The 23,370-nt window shown below is 36.7% G+C and overlaps 1 protein-coding gene across 2 annotated transcripts in view; it reads left to right on the top strand.

Moving 5' to 3' along the window:
* BMAL2 (basic helix-loop-helix ARNT like 2) overlaps window positions 1–23,370 on the top strand; it is a 79,241-nt gene that overhangs the window by 11,258 nt on the left and 44,613 nt on the right. Inside the window, exons 2-4 of one of the 2 annotated variants that reach the window (XM_072653435.1) lie at window positions 15,035–15,073; window positions 16,504–16,542; window positions 18,833–18,990. In XM_072653435.1, coding sequence (XP_072509536.1) covers window positions 15,054–15,073; window positions 16,504–16,542; window positions 18,833–18,990 — 217 coding nt within the window. In that variant the 5' untranslated portion in view covers window positions 15,035–15,053. Of the gene's footprint in view, window positions 1–15,034; window positions 15,074–16,503; window positions 16,555–18,832; window positions 18,991–23,370 lie in introns of both variants that reach the window. The other variant, XM_072653434.1, reaches the window with a different exon arrangement.

Here is a 23,370-nt window from a genome sequence, read left to right as displayed (position 1 = left end):
ACAGTGGCTAGTAATTTCCTCACAACATTATGTTTCAGGATTTATTTTCTTTGTCTTTCTCAAGTTAAGCATCTGTCATCCAATGTTAAATTCTCCTTTTTCCATTCTTGATCTTTACAGAATGATCATCTTTTATTCAGATTAGTAAATATTCTTATGAATCATGAAGCATTTTTCCAAAGGGAAGATGCCCCGTTTCTGAAATTAGTTTAAGAAACTCATAGGTTTAACAGAACATCTTGAACATAAACTGGCTGACTAATAAATACAGGGCATCCCAAAAGTCTCGGTGTAGTCTTTAAGCTTTAGTCACTTTAAAACTACACTGACTTTTGGGACTTGCTGTATTAATTGATTCTGGCAATAGTCCCCATTATCATTTCATAGAGTCTCACAACTTCTATTTTGACATGCACTTTAATGATGTGGGTGTAGATCATCCTGATTTAGATAAATGAGTTCAGTGTTTGTGCTTGCCTATGGAAAAACCCCACTGATATTGATGGTATGTGGCATCGTATGTATATTTGCATAAATAGAACTTAGCACAAGTTAAGGAATAGTGAAGAGGGAGCACTACACTTGAGGGTTTAACTCCCTCATTAAACTCTTCTGAACTTTAGTCTTCTCATCTGTCAAATCTGTGTTCATTGTGAGGATCATACAAAAGAAATGTCTACAAATATGTCTTAACAAACTTTAAATTGTTATATGATATCAGCTATTATTATTATACTTACCTTGGAATTAAATTATGCTTAAATGTAATTAAATTGTTTTTGTCTTTGCCTAGTTTGGATTTTGATGACTTTTTAAAATGAGGATGATATTCTTTGTCCTTTTCTAGGGTACCTTGTTCCCATAGGGTGTGTTTTAAGGATATATAAGATCTTCTTCTTAAAATGCTTTGAGCTCCTTAAAAGGATTATGAACCCAGACTTTTATTTCATCCATTTGAGGAACTCCTAATGAGGAAATTGTCTCTCCCAATGCGTATGGGTACTTGAGCTTCAATTTAATAATCTTAGAGAGCTGTCCAGGGGCATCAGGAGGCTAAATGACTTGCCCAGGGTCATACCCAGTATTTGTCAGAGGCAGGAATCAAACCCAGGTCTTAGTGACTCAAAGTCTGATTCTCTACCCACTGCACCACAGTGCTTCTCAGAAGAATAGTACCATATAAATTCCTGAGAATATTATTCTAATTATTATTTTTTTAAAGTAAGTTGAAATTTAACGTGTGCTTCAGATCATCTGTCATATGCCCTGTAGTAATGATAATTGACATTTAATGAGGGCATATGTGGATATAATAATTTTAAAACTTTTATGTTCCTGTCAGAGCTCGTGGGAATATTACTTAATAGGCACGTAACACTGAAATAGGAAATCTATAATTTATAACATAGGTATCTGAAAACTGCATGCTTTTCTAATCTCTGTCCAAAAAAATATTTTCCTACAAATGTGTTCAGCAAGAAATGCTAGTCATTCAAATACCAGTAAAAATTATTTTATTAAAGGAATGGTTTCTGATCATTTAGAAATTCAAATGGTAGCTACTAAACATAGCTTCATCAGGACATGCCAAAATAACATCGTTTCATTTTGTTGGGTTTTTTTTTAAAGGTAGCTGGGCAGATAGATCAAGAGGGTACTATAAACATAATATATCTGGATTTCAGCAGAATGTTTGAGAAAGTTATATTATCCCTTGTGGACATGATGTAGAGTGGGTTGACCAGGTGACTGTACTACCAGGTAACTTTTGAAGTTGGTGAAGTGGCCCAACCCAAATGATCTTTGGTCTGTGATCCTGTGTCAACTTGAAAGTCTAGTAGAATGTTCCATGTACCTACCCTTTCATCATGTTTATCTTGGCAATTTAGATGAAGGGAGCAGGGGCATGCTTGCAAATTTGCAGATAACATAAAATAGGGAAATATAATTAATAACTTTGATGACATATTTGGAATTAAAAAAGAGATTAGAATGATGGCCTGCATCTAAGAAGATGAAATTTAGGGACAGAATGAACTCGTAATTTCATCCCAATGAGAAAGCTCCCTCTACCAATGAAGATCAGCACCTCCTCTGAAACTTGGTCTTAAAGAGTTGCTTAGGGGACACTGAAAAGTTAAGTGACTTGCCCAGGGTCACACAGCCAGTATGTGTCAGAGGCAGTATTTGAACCCAGATCTTCCTGTCATATTGGCTTTCTATTCACTGTGTCAAACTGCTTCTCAAGATAAATTTAATAGGGATAAATGTAAAATGCTGTACTTGAGTAAGGCAAAATCACTTTAACAAGTACAGTATGGGATAGGCATGGCATAACAGCATTTCATGTGGAAAATAATCTTGTAGTTTAATGAAAAATAAATTCAAAATGAGTAGTGTGACATGTCAGCCCCAAACCCCAAATGCTGTACTAAACTTTGTTAAGATAATTGTAGTATATAATACAACAAATGTGGTTGTTACACTATACAGTCAGACCACATCTAGAAAATTGTGTTGAGTTATATGGGCTACATTTTAAACACAAGGACAAGAATGGTGAGGTGAATGACCATGCTACAAAAGGTTCAACTGAGTAAACTGGAAAGAAACATTAAAAAGAGACATAACAGTCTTCTAGTGTTTGAAGGGTCCTTAGAATTGTCCAGGAATGGAATGGGCTCCCTCAAGAACTAATTGTTTTCACATTCCTAGGAGTTTTTGAGGTAGAAGCTAAATTACCCCTCATTGGTGATGTTACAAAAGCAGTTGGTTAGGTTGGCCTTTGACATTACTTTCAACTATGAGATTATTTGATTCTACAAGTACTGGCTTTTACCAGTATGGTCATCCTCTAATTCTTCAATGCTAATATTATTTTGATTATATACTATGTCACTAATGAACAGATCCTCACTCTTGATCTCATAATAATCATGGTTGTTTCAATAATGCCAGTTTGTCTGGTTCCAAAACCATAATATTGGTCATTCCCCTTTTTGATCTGGCAAATATATTGTCATGGTGGTGTTGCTAATAGACTGCCTCTAGCCCTACCTTTCCCTCTACTTCCCTTTTTTAGTTAGACCAATATACATTGAATAAAATATTATAAATAAAACTTTTCCTTTGGGGAAAGTTTAAGTGTAGCCATTTAAAAATTTGATGTCTCTAATTAGTTAAATAGTGGCATGTAGCCATTTAAAACTTTTATCGTTGTTGTTAGGTTTTTTGACACATTCAGTGTGATAGAAATTTGCAGATGGAAGAACTCCAAATAATATTACAAACTATGGGCCTAAGCTTTCAGTTGGACCGCAAAATTTAACCTCTCTAGGAATTATGATCAAATGTTATTGTTTATTTCTGCCTTAAGCTCTTTAAGAAGATACAGAGAACTCCTGGCAAATGAAGAAAGCTCATGGAGTGTGAAAGTTATTCTTTCCTCTTGGCATTGTCCAATTTATCAAATGCCCTTCCATAACTCCTGCATCAAAAACTGAACACAATACTAAACACCACATTCTCCAGAGCATAAAAATTGTAGGTGATCTGAAGGGCAATGGACAGATGCATGGTAACTGCATAAGTTGTAACTTTTGACTAATGAGGGCTTACACACAAGAAGTGGTGGCATAGAAAAATAGCATTCAGGAGATGTCTAATTGGGAAAGGAGGTGGAACAATCATGTAGGGAGAATGGGAGATAAGAGATGAATGGCCTTGGAACTACATGGAACCAGCAACTCAAAATTCTAAAAGACCCAGAAGAAGATCTTTCCTATTCTAGTTAGTTCTTCTTTGGAACACTGCTAGAAGAATGTGACTGAGAATTATTCAGGTTCAAAAGGTATGGATGATTTGCAATATCTACTAGAGGAGATAGTGCTCACAGTGATGAGTTCATGGATCTCTTGAAGTATTTATGTATAGCAAAGTTTAATGGGAAAAACGGACTTTAGAGTAGATCCCTATCTAGTCTGTGACCAAGTATTTTTTCATAGAGTGGGAAAAGGGAAGGGAAAAAGCAATGATTGAGTGCACATCAGGTGCATATCAGGCATCGTGCTAAGTGCTTTACAAATATCCCATTTGAAAAAGAACATGAAAATGCAAGGTTTGCTTTTCTTTTCAAACCCAAAAGGATACTCTAAAAAAAAGTTTTCATTTTTAATCTATCACTAAATCTTTCTGCTTAAACAACAAACAAACAAACAAAAGTCCATTACTCCACTACAGAAATCCTCTCTTCTAGAAGCTAGGATCTTTTAAAACATTTGTCATTAGGTAACTATTACTTGAAAGATGCATTTTACATATTTATATTTGTTGGAATGGTGGATAGAGCAGTGAACCTAGGGTAAGGAAGACCTGAGTTCCAATTTGTCCTCAGACACTTATTAGCTGTGTGATCCCACTTCACTCTGCCTCAATTTCTTTGTCTGTAAAATGGGAATAATAGTAATACCTATCTCTCAGTGCTGTGAGGATCAAATGCTATAATAGCTGTAAAATACCTTGTAAACCTCAAAGCCTTATACCATCATCATCCTCATCATCCTCATCATCCTCATCATCATCTTCTTCTTCTTCTTTCTGGGGCAATCATCAATTTCTGAATACCAGGTGAACCTCTAGTTCTTTATTGTTGTCTGTTGAATATTTCTACTTAGAAGTTCTGCTAGAACTTGAATTCAGCATTAGCAGCACAATTATCAAATTTGCAAATGACACCAAGTGGTAAGGGACAGAAAACAAACACACTGGATGATATGATAGGCAGGATTCAAAAAGATCTTGCCATGCTAGATCATTGAGCTGAATCCAATTAGGTGAAATTACATGGGAGCAAATGTAAACTCATATACTTGAATAAAAAAATTTTTTTTCACTAGAACAAGCTGGGAGAGTCAGTAATGTGATATGGCAACCAAAAAAGTTAATGCCATCATGGACAATGAGAAGCATAGTTTCCAATTATAAGGAAATGATCATGCCACTAGACTCTACCTTGGCCAGACCATGTCTGAAGTCTTGTATTCAATCTTGGGCATCACGTTTTAGGGAGGACTTTGATAAGAAGAGAACATCTAGAAGAAGGCAATAAGATGGCAAAAGGCTTTAAGTCCATATAAGGATCTGTGAAAGGAACTGGAACTAGCTTGTAGAAGGGAAAGTTCAGGGAGAACATGATCAATGTCTTCAAGTATTGGATGGCTGCTGACATGGGTGTCATCCATATAGAGATAGTGAGTGAACCAACTGGGGTTGATGAGTCAAAGGAGATTGTGTATGAGAGGGGAAAGAGAGATGCCAAGGTGAAGCCTTATTAAATTTCCTCAAGGTAATCCAGGCAGTTCTTAGGACATAATTGTTCTTCACTATTACAAATATTTTACCATCAAGTTAATTTCTCCAAAGGGTACTTCATTTTTTCATTAGAGTGAAAAACAGGGCTATTTATGTAGTAATGCTCAATCAATACTTCCACTTAGTATTGCACCTATAATGTGTGAACCATTTTGAGCCCCTATCACCTGAGAAAAGCCTATCTTTGGCCCACTCTGACCTTAACCTACCAAAATGCCTTGAGTGCTCTGTCATAACAGACATGCTTTGCTTTGCTCTCCATGTGAACTCAAAATGCCCCTTCCTGTGTCAGCAGCTACAAGACCACATGAAGCTGACCAAGAGCATTCTTCTGTTTGTCACTGCCAAGGACAAGGCACCTTGAACTGGACACTGCCTTGAATAATGGGACTTTTCTTATGTTATATTATGTCATATTAATAGTAAAAGAAACACTAGATAGTAATTGTTTATTGTTTACCCAGGAACCCTGAGGGTCTTCCCCTCCCAGTTTGATTTTTTTTTTTTATTAAAAGCGCCATCCCTTGTGTAACGACTTAAAGAAGCCTATTCATTGAATGGGTGTATCTCACTCAAAGTGAGAATGTGATAAGACCTGAAAGGGCCAGGGTCTCACACTGCATCCTGGGTCATCTCCAGCCTTTTTGATAAATATCAGGCCACTGGACCCAGATGGCTCAGGAGAAGAAGGTGAGGTTGGTGACTTTGCACAGCCCTCCCTCACTCAAATCAAAGTCAACTGCAAGTCATGGCATCATCTTGATGTCATGGTCCTCTTTGAGAATGAAGGACAAACACAACAACAACAAGAGAAACACGGACATCTCTGATCTATAATTTCAGTTGACACCTTGACATTCTCTTACCTTACTGTATTTACAACCTATCCTATTAAGAAATACCTTTCTCATATTATGCTTAACACACGTGGAAACTATAATTTTGCTTTACACAGACATTTACACACAGTTGGGATTGCTCTAAGTGTATAAAGAGTCTCCTTCAGCTTGCTTACCTTTTAGTTCAGAATTATTTTCTGACTCCTATGCAATGCATGATTCTGGGGCTTAATGATAATAAATAAGAATGTTATAGCACATGTGCAGCCTGATTCTGTTTGTTCCTTGTTCAAACCTTTGGTAAGATGAACCCCATTCTGTTTGTTCTTTAGACAAATCTTCCATTCTGTTTGTTCTTAGGATTAAGGGGAAAACTGATTCTGTTTCTCTGGACCAAACCTTTGGTATATGGTTGAAAAATGCCATCAATACGGAACCTCTTGCTACCCAGTGCAAATCGCAATTCATCTTTGTTTTCTCATTGATTTCAATCTTACTTACATTGAGAGAGTCCTGGATTATTATATTGAAAAGTAAGAAATGCTTTTAGAGGAAATATAAGGGCAGGGTTCCTTCCAACCTATAGTATGCTGGAGCCAGCTTAACCAGTTAGCAAGAGCTGACTGTTAAATTTTCTGAGTATTTTTATCTTGAAGTCCAGCAAACACTACAAATCAGGGCTGGTTTATTGTTTTGTTAATTGTTAAGACTTGGGAAGGTTCTAGATCAAATGTAAATGATGCAGATTAAACTTAAAAGTGTGTTGAGATCCCATTGATAACAACCCACTACTGTTTGCAATTCTACAAATCTATGCTCAGATCCTACTACAACTGCTAATAGTGAATTATTCTTTCACACAGGACTATGGCTTTAATGGGTAATTGTCAGGTAATTGGACTTGTCTCTGTAATCAAATCATAGCGCAAAGCTTACATAATAAAGTATGAAGGTATATAGCCCTGGTCCAAGAAAAAAATGTGGTTCCTCCCGGATTTGTCAGTTACTATTTGTTTGAACTTGGTTAAACCACTCACCTTCAGTTTCCTCATCCAGAAAATGGGAAGATAGGACTTGATGTCCTTAGAGAGGTCCCTTTAAACTCAAAATCTATGATCCTAGAGGAGGAAATTTTATGTCAGACCAGGGATCAATATGGGATCATTGAAAGTGCTGCATAATTTCCCAAATGTATTCTTATTTGCATTTTTTAAATAACTGTGAGATCAGCTCATTTTCCACTGCTTCTCTAATTAAATTGCCTATCAGCAAGTACCTGACAATTAAAAACTCACTGTTCTGTGAAAAGAAATTTATGTCAAAATACAGTTATCCCTTCCACATCACAGGGGTTAGGAGTGTGATTCCCCTAGGATCTGGAAGAAAACATGCAAAATTTTTTTGGTCCTCCCCTCGTACCAGAGAAGAAGTCTTTTGGCTTCTTCAATTTCCTTCTCTCAATTTTTAATTGATAATATATAATACTCTCTCTTTTCATATATATATATAATATACATATATGTGTATATATATATGTATATTATGCATTTCTGAACTTTTTCCTGTGTCATCTGCTGGCCTTCACATGTCATCTATGGCTTCCACAAAACTCCCCCCCAAATTCCCATTTGTTTTCTTATGTGGACTCATGATATATTGAAATTGAGATGTGGAAAGGATAACTGTAGAAAATAAATCCCTCACACTGGCTAAGAATGTTGCTAATTTAACATAGTTGCCTTTCCTAGATTTTGGTTTGCTTCTGTTTTGATCCAATTCCATTTATTGTCTCAAAATCAGGTTTACTACTAGAGGAAAATGAAGAATTTGTTTTCTAGGAAAGAAAATTAAAGTTGAATCTTTAAGGGGAAATCCTAGAGCAAACTAGGTATCACATTTCAATTTACAAAATTTAGGAATTCAGAGTTGGGAAGTATGGGGGAATCCTAGAGAGATTTGAGAGATCATTTAATCTAGGGGCTCTTAACCTTTTTTGTTTGTTATAAACCTCTTTGGCCTAGTTAGGTGAGGCCTATGAACTCTTGCTCAGAATAATATTTTTAAATACACAAAATATACTACATAGGATCACAAAGTACAATTACATTAAAATACAGTTATCAAAATATTGACAAAATAAAACAAGTTTCCAGAGCCCAGGTTAAGAATCTCAGATCTATTCTAACCTTTCTCTCTTTAAAAAAAAATTTTTTTAAAAATCAAATTTAGGGAGTTTGTAATGTGCATGGAATCCAATAATTAGAAGAAAAGTGTCTGCAATACTATATACCCTCTTTTAACACTTAAAAATCTGTTCTGTTATTCAAACGGTGAGAGAATAACCTTATTTTATGTGTGTGATCAAAATCAACAAAAGTTAAGCAATTCTCTGTCCTGATTTTATCTAAGAAATACAGAAAAATTCCTTCCTAGCTACTTGCAATGGAGGTACATTAAAAAACAAATTGGTTTTCTAAATATACAAAGGGAGTTTGTAGGTTAGTAGAATGGTTTTATCCTGATTTAATGCTGCCAGAAAGGATCCTTTGTATTGGAAGCAATTTGACCATTATATAGTGGTCTTTTATTTGTTCAAGTAGTCTCATGCTTTACAGAACAAATATTCCCTTTTAATGTTCTTGCTGCCCTTGTTTTGAGCATATTTATATAGAGAGAAGGGAGGAGAAAGGAAAATAACTTTTATCTAGGTAATATAATTCAGAATTGTAGTTTTCCCTATTATTTATTTTCTGAGGAAAATAGGTTAATATTTTGATCTCTTCCCTTTTGCCAGATTGTCCTGAGATGGCATATGTGAACCACACCAGTACTTTTAAAGAAAAAAAATGGGGTAATTCCAAATTTGTATTTGAACAAAGTAATATAATCGTCTTTTGCAAATGCTATACTTTTTAAAACTTAAAATGGACTACATTTTGACTTTCTTCATTCTTAATGCATCTGTCTGACAATTATTCTAGTAATGTATGTAATTACATAGTTTTCTATGGAGAAGCAGATTCATTTTAAAGTTCTGAAGATCTTAGGTGAAAACCAGATATCTAAAAAAAAATTTGATTGGCAATATAATCTTTATCTAACAAAAGCAAGTAAAAATATATTTGCTAGCAGCCTTTCAACTCTAACCAAGGAAAGTTTAAACTCAAAATGGAGGGGAAGGGGAAAAAACAGGTCTTATATATCTGCCAAGCCAGATAGCAGAGAGAAGCACAGAAAAGAAGGAGGAAGAGGAGGTCATCAGCAGGGAGGACCCAGTAATTCACAAGAAATACTAATTAAGAAGAGTATCAACAATTAAAATCCAAATGGGCTCAGTATTGATAATAAGTAGAATGAACTAGACCAGGGTGTTGCGGCTTTGAGACAACATGTGGCCTTCCAGATCCTTGAGTGCAGCCTTTTGACTAAGTCCAAGTTTCACAGAACAAATCCTTTTATTAAGGGGATTTATTCTGTGAAGTTTGGATTCAAAGGGCCACACTTGAGGACCTAGAGGGCCACATGTGGACTTGAGGAGACCCCTGAACTAGATATTTTAATTCAAGGAGGTAAAGTCCTGCTCATAGTTATTACAAACTTGAGAAATTCTAAGAGTGTAAACACAAATGATTTTGATGGGTCTAAGAAAAAGAAAGCTACTAAAGAGACTAATGTGAAGGCTCATCTAATGTAGATTTTAATAAGAAATACATAAAATTTATTATAGATACAAAGGATGATATTTTTCATTTTTTTTTTTTTTTGGTATCTTTGTTTTCCTTCATCCAGTTTCATTTTTAAATGCCCTTGGTCTGATTTGATTTGAACTGGTCTCTTGCCAAGCTTGCTAGAAAGCTGGATTTCTGTCTAGTGCTTCTTATGCTTTTATGAAGTGATATTAGTCATAATCTTCTACTATCCTCCTCCTTAAAATTTTATAAATGTTTTTATGTTCTAAGCTGGTAATGCCCTGGGCTTTCTTATCTATCTTCTTGGCAAGAAATCAAATTATGCTGGCCAAAATAGTTTCTAGGCTCCTCATGTCTCTCCTCATTGCAATTGATCTACATCAATTGAATGTCCTTAGGAAGTGATGATGGCTTGTGTTGATGTCCATTATTTGATCACATTTTTCCACATCAGCAGTTTGATGACTCAGTGATCTTACTCCTGTGAATACTCCTTCTAAACATACAGATTGGCAACCCCTCCTTCTGCCTATCATATGCAACATTTTTTTCTATGGAATTAAGTTCTCCCCCAATAACATCACATGCACTTATATTGTTGGGGAATAAACTTATGATATTAGACAGAAGGTATATATATATATATTTCCTATTTTGAAATAAAAATTGAAATAGGTGATTATTTACTTGATTATCTCTTATTATCTTCATTTTAACCCTGCTTGCACTCTGCTTTTTTCTTTTAAACAGTATTTTATTTTTTCTAATTACATATAAAGACAATTATAAAATTTTGAGTTCCAAATTTTCTCCTCCCCTCCCTAAGATGATAAACAATTTGATAGAGGTTGTATATGTGCAATTGTGTAAAATATATTTCCATATTAGTCATGTTGTAAAAGAAGAAACAGAACAAAAGAAAAAAATTTAAAAATAAAAAAGTGAAAATAGTATATTTCAATCTGCATTCAGACTCTACCAGTTCTTTTCTCTGGATATGAGTAGCATTTTCAATCATTAGACTTGGACTTATCTTGGATCACTGTACTGCTGAGAAAAGCTAAGTCAATCATACTTAATCATCGTACCATGTTGCTGTTACTGTGTAGTGTATTCTCCTGATTCTGCTCACTTCACTTTGTATCAGTTCATACGAGTCTTTCCAGGTTTTTCTGAAATCTGCCTCATCACTTCTTATTACACAATAATATTACATTACTTTCATGCACCACATCTTGTTTAGCCATTCCTGTTGATCGACATTCTCTAAATTTCCAATTCTTTACCACCACAAAAAGAGCTGCTATAAATATTTTTGCACATGTAGGTCCTTTTCCCTTTTTCATGATCTCTTTGGGATGCAGACCTAGTAGTGGTATTGCAGGATCAAAGGGTATGCAGAGTTTGATTGCCCTTTAAGCATAGCTTCAAATTGCTCTCCAGAATGGTTGGATCAATTCACAACTCCATCAACAATGCATTAGTGTCCCAGTTTTCCCACATGCTCTCCAGTAGGCATCATTCTCCTTTTCTGTCATATTAGCAAATCTTATAGATTTGAGATGATACCTCAGATTTGTTTTAATTTTGCACTATGCTTTTGAAAACATATCAATGCTTCAAGGATCTGTATTTCATCAGTATAAGTACAGCCTCCACCAATACAGATTATCCTTCCTGTACAACTTCATAGAGAATCTTCAAGGATTTCTGTGGTCAAAGAATTCACCACCTTGATGCCAACCTCTACAAAATTAGGTATATGTGTCCTTCACCAAAAAAAGGATATCGTCCATCGGAAGGTGCTTACTTAAAGCCTTTCTAGCTTTGTGAGACTTGCCCAAACTTACAGTCCCCTGGTATAATCTTCAAGAACCCAGCATCACTTCCACAGGCTAGTAAGGTATCAGTGTTAGTAATGTAGCCATTAAATATTTTGGAATACTTTTAGTTCAGACCTATTATTTCATGTATATAGGGAACCCCCAAGTAAATAAATGCCCCTTTCCAAAGCAAATATGTACTTGGTCTGCAATTTGCTGTCTTAGAGAAGTGACTGGGGCATGGAGAGTTTCAGTGATTTGCCCAGGATTCCACAGCCAGTATATGCAGAGGTGATATTTGAACCCAGCTCTTCTGGACTCTGGCTCTGCATCCACTATATCACATTGCTTCTCTTGAAAATAGTACCAGTTTAGTATGTGAATTTTATTTTCAGTCTTTTATAGAGTGTCCTTTAGAAGTTTATTGAGATCCAAAAGTGATGCTGCCCCTCAGTGTGTTATAATTACAATGATTAATATATTGGGGTTTTTTGTTTATAACTTAAATGGCAATATAAATTTAATCATGTGAGCCTTATTATACCACTCTATATTTGACGTTGTTGTGACTTAATGTGATATAATGCATGCTACCAAACACTATTCCCTGGCACTATTCACCATATTCAAAATATTTATCTAAATTCAAGTAGTCAGATCACTGCCTAATCCCATCAAATGCTGACCCTTCCTCTCTGCTTTATGTGGTTGGGGGGTGGGGTGGGGTGGGGTAAGGGAGGAGTCAGGAGATTAGCCTGACAGATCTACACTTCCTATAAGACTCAGCCAGAATTTTTCATGAAAGATTTCCTTCAATACATTTTTGTCAATGATGACCCTCTATTTGCTGGCCAGCCATTTTTCAGTCATGTTCAACTCTTCCAAGACCCCGCTGGGGGTTTTCTTGGCAGAGATACTGGAGTGATCTGCCATTTCCTTCTCCAGCTCATCTTACACATGAGGAAACTGAGGCAAACAGGGTTGAGTGACTTGCCTAGGGTCACACAACTAGTAAGTTTTGGAAGCCAGATTTGAACTCAGGAAGATGAGTTTTCCTGACTCCAAACTGGGCAGTCTATCCACTGTGCCATATGGCTTCATGGCTTGCTCTTTCCATTGCATCCTGAGTGACTACAAACTTATACTGCTTGACTTTTGGTGTGGATCAGCATTTCAGTATATAGGAATGACTGTGTGCAGCACTATGGGGTTAATTTCTGCCATGCTCTTTATGAGCAAATTATCAGTTACCAACCTCCATACAAAGTTGTCCTGAAACACAAGAATGCTGAGTATGTAGCAGACCACCAGTGAATGAAGGATATCTGGAAAAGAAATAGTTAAACAATCTCTATGCTCTGATATTAGTGAAAGTTGTCTGGAATCATATGCTGATGAAGAAGATATTCTGTATGTTTTGCACAATGAAATGGCAACAATAGTTAAATTAATACTATGTGAGCCCAAGAAACAACAGAATTCCTTTATCTTTCCCTCTAAGTCCCCTCTCTACTTTTCCTACTATTGTAGAAGGTAATGCAATCCTGCTAGTTGCTTGGACTCACAACTTAACAGTCATCCTTAACTCCTCACTGTCTTTTACCCCCACCCATCCAATCCGTTGCCAAGGTCTGCTGTTTTCATCTGTGACATCTCTCACATATGCCTCCTCCTTCTCTTCTGCCACCACACTTGTGTAGACCCTCTCCATGTAAGCCTTGGACTATTGCAGTAGCCTGCTGGTGCATCTGCCAGGCTCCAATCCATTTTCCATTCTGCTACTAAAGTGATTTTCCTAAAGCGCAAGTCTAAGCATGTCACACGCGCGCGCGCGCGCGCACACACACACACACACACACACACACACACACACACACACACAAATAAATTCCAGTGACTTCCTATTGCATCCAGAATCAAACACAGAATGCTGTGCTTGGCTTCCAAAGCCCTTCATAACCTTGCCCCTTCCTTTCTTTCCAGTCTTCTTACATCTAACCCCCTACCACTTATTTTTCCATCTAATGATCCTGGCCTCCTTACTATTCCAAGGATTAGACAGTATCTCTCAGCTCCCAGTGTTTTCTCCAGCTGTCCTCCCTGCCTTAGATGTGCTCCCTCCTTGTGTCCACCTACTGCCTTTCCTGACTTCCTTCAAGTCTCAACTTAAGTCCCATCTACAGGAAATCTTCCCAACCCCATCTTAATTCTAGGGTCTTTCATTATGAAATCATCAAAGTGTACATATCATAGCTACTAGATTATTAATTCTTTATAGGTCAGTATTGTATCTAATTTATCCCTTTAACTTTCCCAATTCCTTATCTATAGTAGATATTAATAAATTTTTTTTGAATGAAGCAATACTGGATACTCCCCCCCGCAAAAAAAAACCCCAGACTAAATGAGAATCTTTATAAACGCAGAGAATAAGAGACGAATTTGGTGTAATGGAAAGAGTACTAGGTCTGGCATGGGAGAACCTGGATCAGTCCTGACTCTCTTACTTATTTGTGTGACTAGACAGCTAAGTGGATAGAGCTTTGGGCCCAGAGTCAAGAAAAACTCAGTTTAAATCTGGTCTCAGATACTTAGTGGTCATATGTGGGCAAGTTACTTAAGCTCTGTCTACCTCAGTTTTTTCAGCTGTGAAATGGGAATGATAATACCTACCTTGTTATGAGGATTAATAGTTGTGAAGTGCCTGGCACACTTTTGTTATTGCTTGGCACATAGTACGTGCTTAATAAATATTTATTTTCTTCCTTCCTTTGGGCAAGCCACAACCTCTGTATGCCTCAATTTCTTCATTTTGTAAAGTGAGGCTGTTGAACTAGATGATGCCTAAGGTCCTTTACAGCTCTAAATTCTGTGATTTCAGCCATTGTGTGACTTGAATGTAGGAGTCCTTTCAAAAGAAGTACAAATTCAACAGGAAATGTCTTATCAAGAATTGCCTCGAGTTTGACTATAGAGACTGTCTTCCAAGAGTGTTCTAACCTCTAGATCCATGTCTTAAAGTTGTAGTCAACACATGATGGAGTGTTAGTATAGCTGTGAAGTCATAGATAACTAAAGTTCAAGTTTTAGAATGCAAGAGAAAATTTCAGTATGATGTCCCATTCTTGACTCCTCACTTACATTGAAGGGTAAGAATATATGTCCATGATTCCAGGTGACCTATTGGAGAGCATCATTAGATATCACTACTATTCTTTTTTTTTCTGCTTTACTCCTAATTGTGAAATCAGAGTAAAGAAAAGGGGAGAAAAAAAGTACATTTTAATTTGTTCATCCTTTTTTATTTCTGCAGAGAAGCTGTTGAAATTGTTATGGATCATCTACATAGCAGGTAAACCATCAACTATTTTCAAACTAACTATTACTTATTTCAGTGGGGAAAAAGGAAAATTATTCTCATGAGTGTGTATATTTTTTTGTTGGTACTACCCCTCTTTACTTCTAGAATATATGCAATCATTTCTTTAAAACACATTTATTAGAAGGTACTGTTAAGTCCTTTGTAAGTAGGGATTGTTTCATTTTGTATCTCTAGTGCCCAAAACAGAGTAGGCACTTAATAAATGCTTGCTGATTGATTAAATCTGACTCAAAAATCACAGAGCTGATAAAATGTTTAATGCTAATAAAATAGTTAACTCATTTCATTTTACCTGGTATTCTAATGTTTGTATTTCGGATGGACAAGAACATAAGTAACTGAACCAATTCACACTGATACTATAGAGGGAGAGATCATTATTTTACTTTTTATTAAAACTCTTATTTGCCTAGTGATTTATTTTAGGCATAGATAATTCTGTGGGCCAGTGTATCATTAGAGTAAATATTATTTTGTGATCAATCTATGTATATGAAAGTGATTAGTAACCTATAACATGTATATATACATATATATAGTGTGTATGTGTGTATGTATGTAAAGGCAGCCAGGTGGTACGGTGGATAAAGCACAGGACCTGAGGTCAGGAAGACCTGAGTTCAAATTCTGCCTCTGACACTAGCTTTGTCCCCCTGGCAAGTCATTTAATCCTGTTTGCCCCATTTTCCTCATCTGTAAAGTGAGTTGGAGAAGGAAATGTCAAACCACTCCAGTATCTTTGCCAAGAAAATTCCAAATAGAGTTACTAATAATTGGACAAGATTGAGAAGAATGACTGAACAACAAAATATGTAGGATATATTTGTGAAATTAGCATTTACAACCCTCTTTTAACTTCTTCGATGAAAACCTTCTCCTTTTTCCCCCTAGTTTTCCTCCTCACTATAACAGCATGAGCTCATATGTATATTAAACTTTATTTTATTGGTCAAATATCATTTTTGTCAGTTTACCTCTAGAAAGAGTACCCTTCCTACGGTACTATTCTGTTTTTGTTTCTGTTGGTGAGATTACAGATTAAGTAGAGAATATGGTCTTATAAGATTTCTGGGGACTGAAGAAGCCAAAAGGAAGACTTGATAAGAGATTGCTGAAAGTAGGCTAAATTTTGTATGTAGATGGTAAACCATTGAAATATTGTCTTTATCCCTGAGAAGGGAATGGAGAGTTCTATGGCCGTGTTTATTGAAGGGTGGCTCCTGCATGTGATAATATGTTGAGAGCTCTATGTGCTGGGCCATGTCTTCTATAACCAAGGATTTAAGAGGACTCAGGTTGATTAGACTTGATTTCATAATACTAGGTATTGAATTTCTCTTCCAAGACTAAGGTGAAAGGCTTTTTCATAGAGTTTCATATTTTATCCTATTCCCTTGTAGAATGGAAGATGGTGAACAAGTGAAAATGAAGTCCTTCAGGTACATTAATATGTGAGTTGGTCAATGTTTTGGTAATATTTGTTTCTAATGAAGAGTCTTTAGTTGATGTTCTTGGAAGCTGTCAGAAATGAATTGGGTTCTTGACCTTTAACTTGGACTTTTTATTCTTGTTAAGAAAAAAAGACTCTGGGCAGTAGTGTTTTCCTATCACTTGATACCTTCCTTGATTACTTTAGATATCATTTTGGCTTAAATAATCAATACTCATTTTTTAAAAATCCATTTTGAACATTTTAAACTGTGTTATTATTTGGAATTTTTGGAGGAAAATAGATTCAGGTTATGTCACTAGTTCATAAATATCCTTGGGAAGATGATGAAATATTCATATAAAACCTAAACATTATGTCAGGCAATAGTTTGACCTTTTCTTCTATCAAACTTTAAGCCAATTGTATCATAGCTATTAACTGGCAGGACTGAGTCATTTCCATTGTGTTTTCTCTCCATTTTGTTCACTTTCTGATGAAAATGCTAATAAAGGCCTAGAAATGCTAAATGGCCCAGAAATAGGCAGCAGGAAAAGCCATGGCCTTGATAATTCACAAACTGGTTGATTAGTCTTTTTGGTTGTCTGTTTCCCAAGATTAATGGACTTCAGACAGAAGCAGTTTATTCCAAGCTTTCTTCTCAAAGCAATTATCTTAGTCCTGCTCTATAAACCTTCTGGTGCCCAGTTTCTGGATCCGTTGTAGTGTTAAGGTCAATGCATAATCAGAAAGCAAAGAGAAAAATCAATAAATGACAGCCATGAGGACAACAATAATATTTTAATTCAGAAATTATCTGGTAATGAAGGTTTAGAATTTGAATATTAAGAAGCATCATGGTGTGGTGGCAGAGAGAAGAGAGTGCCCAGCCTGGAGTCAGAAAAACTCATCTTCCTGAGTTCAAATCTGCCCTCAGACGTGATCCTGGACAAGTTATTTAACTGTTTGCCTCAGTTTGCTCATCTGAAAAATGAGCTGGAGAAGAAAATGGCAAACCTAATATTTTTACAAGAAAATCCCAAGTCTAACGGAGAGTCAGACACAACTGAAAAACTACTGAACAACAACAACCACATGGTTTAGAGCCAAATAGAACTGGGGGACATTAAACAGTATGTAAGGATCCTTGTTGGCTAAATAGTAACTGAGAAGATTATATGTTAACATCATCTGTGTTCTACTGTATTTTTATTTATTTTGTTAAATATTTTCCAAGTACATTTTAGTTTAGTTTGGGAAGCATTTGAGAATGTTGAATCTGAGAGTATTTGATATCACTTATGTAGTTGGGTAGAGTGGGAGTCAGGAAAACTTGTGTTCAGCCCTTGCCTCAGACAATAACTGTATGACTGGGGAAGCTCTCAGTGCTGCACTCACTTTCTAAGACAATGAATCTCTAATCTGTATTGGTAGCAGGCATTCCCACACCAAGGGTTACCTATAGTGATGAAATCACAGGTCTGGAACCCATCTTTAACTTCTATTTCTAGCATCATTATCATCATCCTCACCATCATCCTCTTCCTAACATTTCTATAGCACTATGTGCCAAGCACTCTGCTTAGAGTGTTATAATGATTATCTTATTTGGTCCTTATAATAAGTCAGGTGCTATTATTATCCGTATTTTATAGATGAGAAAACTGAGTCAGCCAGAGGTTAAATGACTTGCCCAGGGTCACATAACTAGTAAGCGTCTGAGGCTGGATTTGAACTCAGGTATTCCTGACTCCAAACCCAGCACTCTATTCACAGCAGTCTAGCCACCCATGCCAGTAACCTAATGGCCATCATTTTCCATTTGAATATGAACCACTGGCAAATGAAGTGGAAAAGTCTAAGTTATTTGGGAACCAATGTGTAGAGAAGTATGGGAATAGAAAGAAGAAAAAAGTAAAAAAGAATTTCATGAGTTAATAGAAATCCCAAGAAGTTTTTATCCATAGCCTAACGTAGTGACTAGAGCTCTGAACTTTGAATCTGGAAGATCTGATTTCAGATCTTACCTCAGATACTTAGCAGCTGTGTGACCCTGGACAGGTCATTCAACCTCTCTGTGCTTCAGTTTCCTCTTGTAAAATGAGGGAGTTAGACTCAATGACCCTACTAGCTCTAAATGTATGATTCTCTAATCTTATTGTCCAAGTGCTATTACAAGAGAAAAGGAAAAGTTAGGTAGATATACTTTCTGGGCTGATCCTTTAAGATAACTCTCACGATCATTAGTCACTAGACTTTTTTGAATCTTATACTGAAATGAAATTCTTCTTTCTTTTCAGAGAAGCTCATAGTCAGACAGAAAAGCGGAGGAGAGATAAAATGAATAATTTAATTGAAGAACTATCTGCTATGATCCCCCAGTGCAATCCCATGGCCCGTAAACTGGACAAACTTACCGTATTGAGAATGGCTGTGCAGCATTTGAAGTCCTTAAGAGGTGAGTGGGGAAGCATTTTATTTTTAGCTATGTGATAATTTCTTGATCTGAACTAGCGATGTCTCTTTTCAGCTGTGTTGCTGTTTCTAGTTACTCTTGCATTCGAATGGGGGAAATGACATGTAAATGAAGTCATTTTCAAGAGTAGTAGGAAAGAACCATAAAGGGAATTGCTCCAGTGGCTGAGCTGACTAGGAAGGCCTCCTACAGAAAGAGGCATTGGATCTGAGTCTTTAAAGAAGCCAGTGATATCCAGGAGCAAGGAAGTAAAGAGGAAGAAAGGCAGCTAAGTGGTTCACTGATAGGCCTAGATTGAGGAAGACATGAGTTCGAATCTGGCCTCAGACACTCACTAGCTGTGTAACCCTTGACAAGTCACACAATGGCAAACCATTCCAATATCCTCATCAAGAAAACCCCATAGAGGGTCATGAATTGTTGGACATGACTGAACAACATCAAAACAGTAAGAACTTCCAAGCATGGGGGACAAGCTGAAGGGGTAAATGAGAGAGGGAGTGCCATATTTGAGGAAGGAGATCAGCATTACTAGACCCTAGAGTATGGAGAAGAGTAGAATGTGAAGTGTTCAGCTTTCAAAAGCCTTAAATGCCAAACAGAGCACTTTATATTTGATCCTAAAGGTAGTAAGGAGCTACTAGAATTTATTAAGCAGGGAAATGACATGGTCAGGGTTGTACTTTGGAGAAATAACTTTGGTAGATGTGTGAAAGATGGATTGGAGTGGGGATATCATTAAAGCAGGGAGTACAAATAAAAGGCTATTACACAAGTGTAGGAAAGAAGTGATGGGGCCAGAACTAGGCTTGTGGTTATATAAGCATAGAGAACATGAACAATCAATGTTGTGAAGGAAGAACCATAAGATTTGGCAGCTAATTGGATATGGGTGGTGAATGAGAGCGAAGATTGGAGAAGGAAGCTGAGTGACTGGAGGTTTGGTAGTGCACCATAAGTATAAGCGGAGTATTTGGAGAGAAATCTAATGAAATAAGTTGAGTTTCAGATGCTTATGGAACATCCAGTTTGAATTGTTCAATATGTACTTGGTGATGGAGCACAAGAGAGAGAATAAGGATGGCTATATAGATCTAGGAATCATCTCTATAGAGATGAAAATTGAACCCATGGGAGATGATAAGATCATAGAGTAAAAAGAGAAGAGGGCTCAGAATAGAACCCTGGAATACAATTAATGGACATACTCTGAAGTAGACCCAGCAAAGGGGACTGAGAAAGAACAAGCAGACAGATAGAAGGAGGCCCAAGAGAAAGGAGTGACAGGAAAACTCAGAAAGGAGAGAGTGTCTAGGAGAAGGTGATCAGGAGTGTCCTGTGCTGGAGAGATCAGGAGGGATAAGGACGAAGACAAGACTATCAGATTTGGCCATGAAGACATAATTGGTAACTTTGGAATGGACAGTTTTAGTTAGATGATGAGATTGGGAGACAGATTAGAGAGGGTTTAGAAGAGAGTGGGAGGCATTTATTTTAATTCTTCTATGCAACATGACTAAGGTGAAAATGTATTTAATAGGAATGTATGTGTAGAACCTATATAAAATTACACACCATCTTGGGGAAGGAATAAGGAGGGAAGGGGGAAGGAGAGGGAGGGAGGGGAAAAAACATAAGATATATGGAAGTGATTGTACAACATTGAAAACAAATAAAATACTTTAAAAAGAAATAAAAAAGAAAAGAAGAGAATGGGAGGACATGAAGTAGAGGCACCTAACTATAGGAAGCTTTTTCAAGTCTAGCTGAGAAGAGGAGAGATCTATAGAACAATAGCTAGCAGAGATGATTGGATCAAGCCAGGGATTTTTGAGGATGGGGGAGACACAAACCTAATTGTAGGCAGCAGGGAAGGAGCCAGTAGATAGGGAAGGATTGAAGATTAGAGAGAGTGCCAGAGAAAGTGGGAGGAAAGGGATCAAAGATGCATGTATTGGGGTTTGCTTAGGCAAACAGAAGGGTTGTTTCTTTATTAGAGCCTGGAGTAAAGATGAAAACAGGGAAGTATCAAAAGGATGTGAGATAAGTAGGAGAGAAGAAGAGGAAACTCTTAACAGAGGGCCTCAATTTTGTTTTCAGTGAATTCAGTGAATTTTTTTCAGCTGAGAGGGTAGGAGTGGATGCCTTGGGATACTTGAAAAATAAGACTTGGAGCAGACACTGGTGGTGAGTGGGACAGAGAAACTATGAGAGAGGAGTATAAGGATTGCCTTGCTTTTTTGAAAAAAAATATTTATTTCATTAAATATTTCCCAATTACATTTAAAAAATTTTAACAATCATTTTTTAGAATTCTGAGTTCCAAATTCTCTCCCTCCTTTCTGCCTGTGCCTCTCTCCCACTCCTTGAGAAGGCAAGGAAGATGATGTGGACTATACATGTGAAGTCCTGCAAAACATATATTGTATTGTATTGGTCCTTTGTTTTCAAAGAGGACCATGATATCATGGAAATGATGACATGACTTGCAGTTGACTTTAATTTGAGTGAGGGAGGGCTGTACAAGGTCACCAGGCTCACTTTCTCCTCTTCTGTTTCCATATTAGCCATGTTACAAAAGAAAACTCACACACATAAACTAGAAAAATAAAGTGAAAAAAAAGTATTTCCATCTGCACTCAGAATTCATCATTTCTGTCTCTGGAGGTGGACAGCATTTTTTCATCATGGGTAAAGGATTGTCTTGTTGACAAGAGGACCCAGCTGAGTTTATATAACATCAATTTGTTACAGACCAAATCAGCATGGATTTGTGGCTTCCTCTAGCTTGATTCTGCAGCATGTGAATAAGAAGGAAGGTGGTGGATAGTGCAAGAAATCCAAGGCTGAGGTCTGGCAAGGCATGATCAGCAATGAGACAAGGGGGCAAAAAGTAGAGGATAGTGCAGATTGAACTGCTTCCTCAGTGTGTCTAGATCAAGAAGGAGAGTAGCCAGTGCACGATGGTATCCTGGGAAAGTATTGAGGTGTGGAAGGAGTTGTACAAGAAGACTCAGTTTGAAACCAAGTTTTCTCATTCCAGATCCAGTGCAGTTTCAATAGCACTATGCTGTCCATGAGAGACCTATTAAAGTAGCTCTCACAGGTCTAAATATCTCATCTTGGTATGTGTGCTGTATACTAAAAGATACAATAGGGCAGGAACTTTATGGTCAAATGGGAGATGAAAAGGTCCTGATGTTCCTGGTGATGGCAGTGGAATGGTTAGTGGTGGGAGTTAACTGGGGAAACTTCTTTTTGGGGGAATTTTCTGGGACCCAATTTTTAATTACAGTCTGTTGTGTAATAGATTATTTGATCTTTTGGCATCAGTGAAAGTTTCCATAAAGTTTCCGTAACATTTTCCTTAAGCTTTTATCCCAGTAACAAATCAATAACGACATCTTAATGTTGGCAACGTAATACAATCTACCCTAACCCTCTATGTGAAACCCCTTTCAACATTCCTGACAATCAACCATTCAGTCTCTGCTTAAAGACCTCCAGTTGCATGGAACTTACAATTGCCAAGAAGTCAATTTTTATATTGAGCCAAAATATGCCTGTCTTTAGCTTCTGCCTGGTTCAATTCAATTCAGTGCACTTTGGGCCCAAATATAATAAGTTGATCTTTCTTACACATGACAATCTCTAAAAAAAAAAAAAATTAAGTCTCCAGACTCATTTCTCTTAAGTCTTCTTTTGTTTAAGTTAAATATCCCTGGTTCCTTTTAATCACCTTGACAAGACCTGACAACTCAAATGTGAACTCCTCCACAAAGCCTACCCCAGTTCCTGGGTTATTAATGAGTTTCTCCTTTTGGACCTTACTTAGCACTTTGTTTTGTAACTCTCTAATGTACTTAAAATGTTAGAGCTATCTATGTTGATATCTTATTCCCCATTAAGCTGTACTCTCCATGAAGGCAAAGACAATGCTATGCATACAGTAGGTGCTTAATAAATGCTTGTTGAATTGAATTGAACTCAAGTTTTTCAAAGAATGTCAAGTACTATTAGGAGGACTTTAAAAAAATGGTGCAAAAACAATATGTCAGAAGAAAGGTTAGGCGTTATAGGACAAACTGCAGCATATTCAAGGTGTGCTCTCAATGGTCATTTTCTTTAATGAGATTTCCTGTTATTTCTTCATATCTTCTCCAGAAGGTTGCTCTCCCCTTCAGCTGACCATGTCCTAGGGCATAAAAACCTCAAATTCATAAAAGTAAAAATATCAAACACATCATTTACCAACCACAATGCAATGAGAATTACATTCAATAATGAACTTTTGAAAAAAGGACTGAAATTAATTGAAGAGTAAATAGTAATTATAACCCATCAAAGGATTAGTAGGTCAAA

This window comes from Notamacropus eugenii, chromosome 3, assembly GCF_028372415.1.
Source record: "Notamacropus eugenii isolate mMacEug1 chromosome 3, mMacEug1.pri_v2, whole genome shotgun sequence".
NCBI lineage: Eukaryota > Metazoa > Chordata > Mammalia > Diprotodontia > Macropodidae > Notamacropus > Notamacropus eugenii.
The sequence above is the reverse complement of the archived record's forward strand: the minus strand, read 5'-3'. Positions and strand labels throughout refer to the sequence as shown.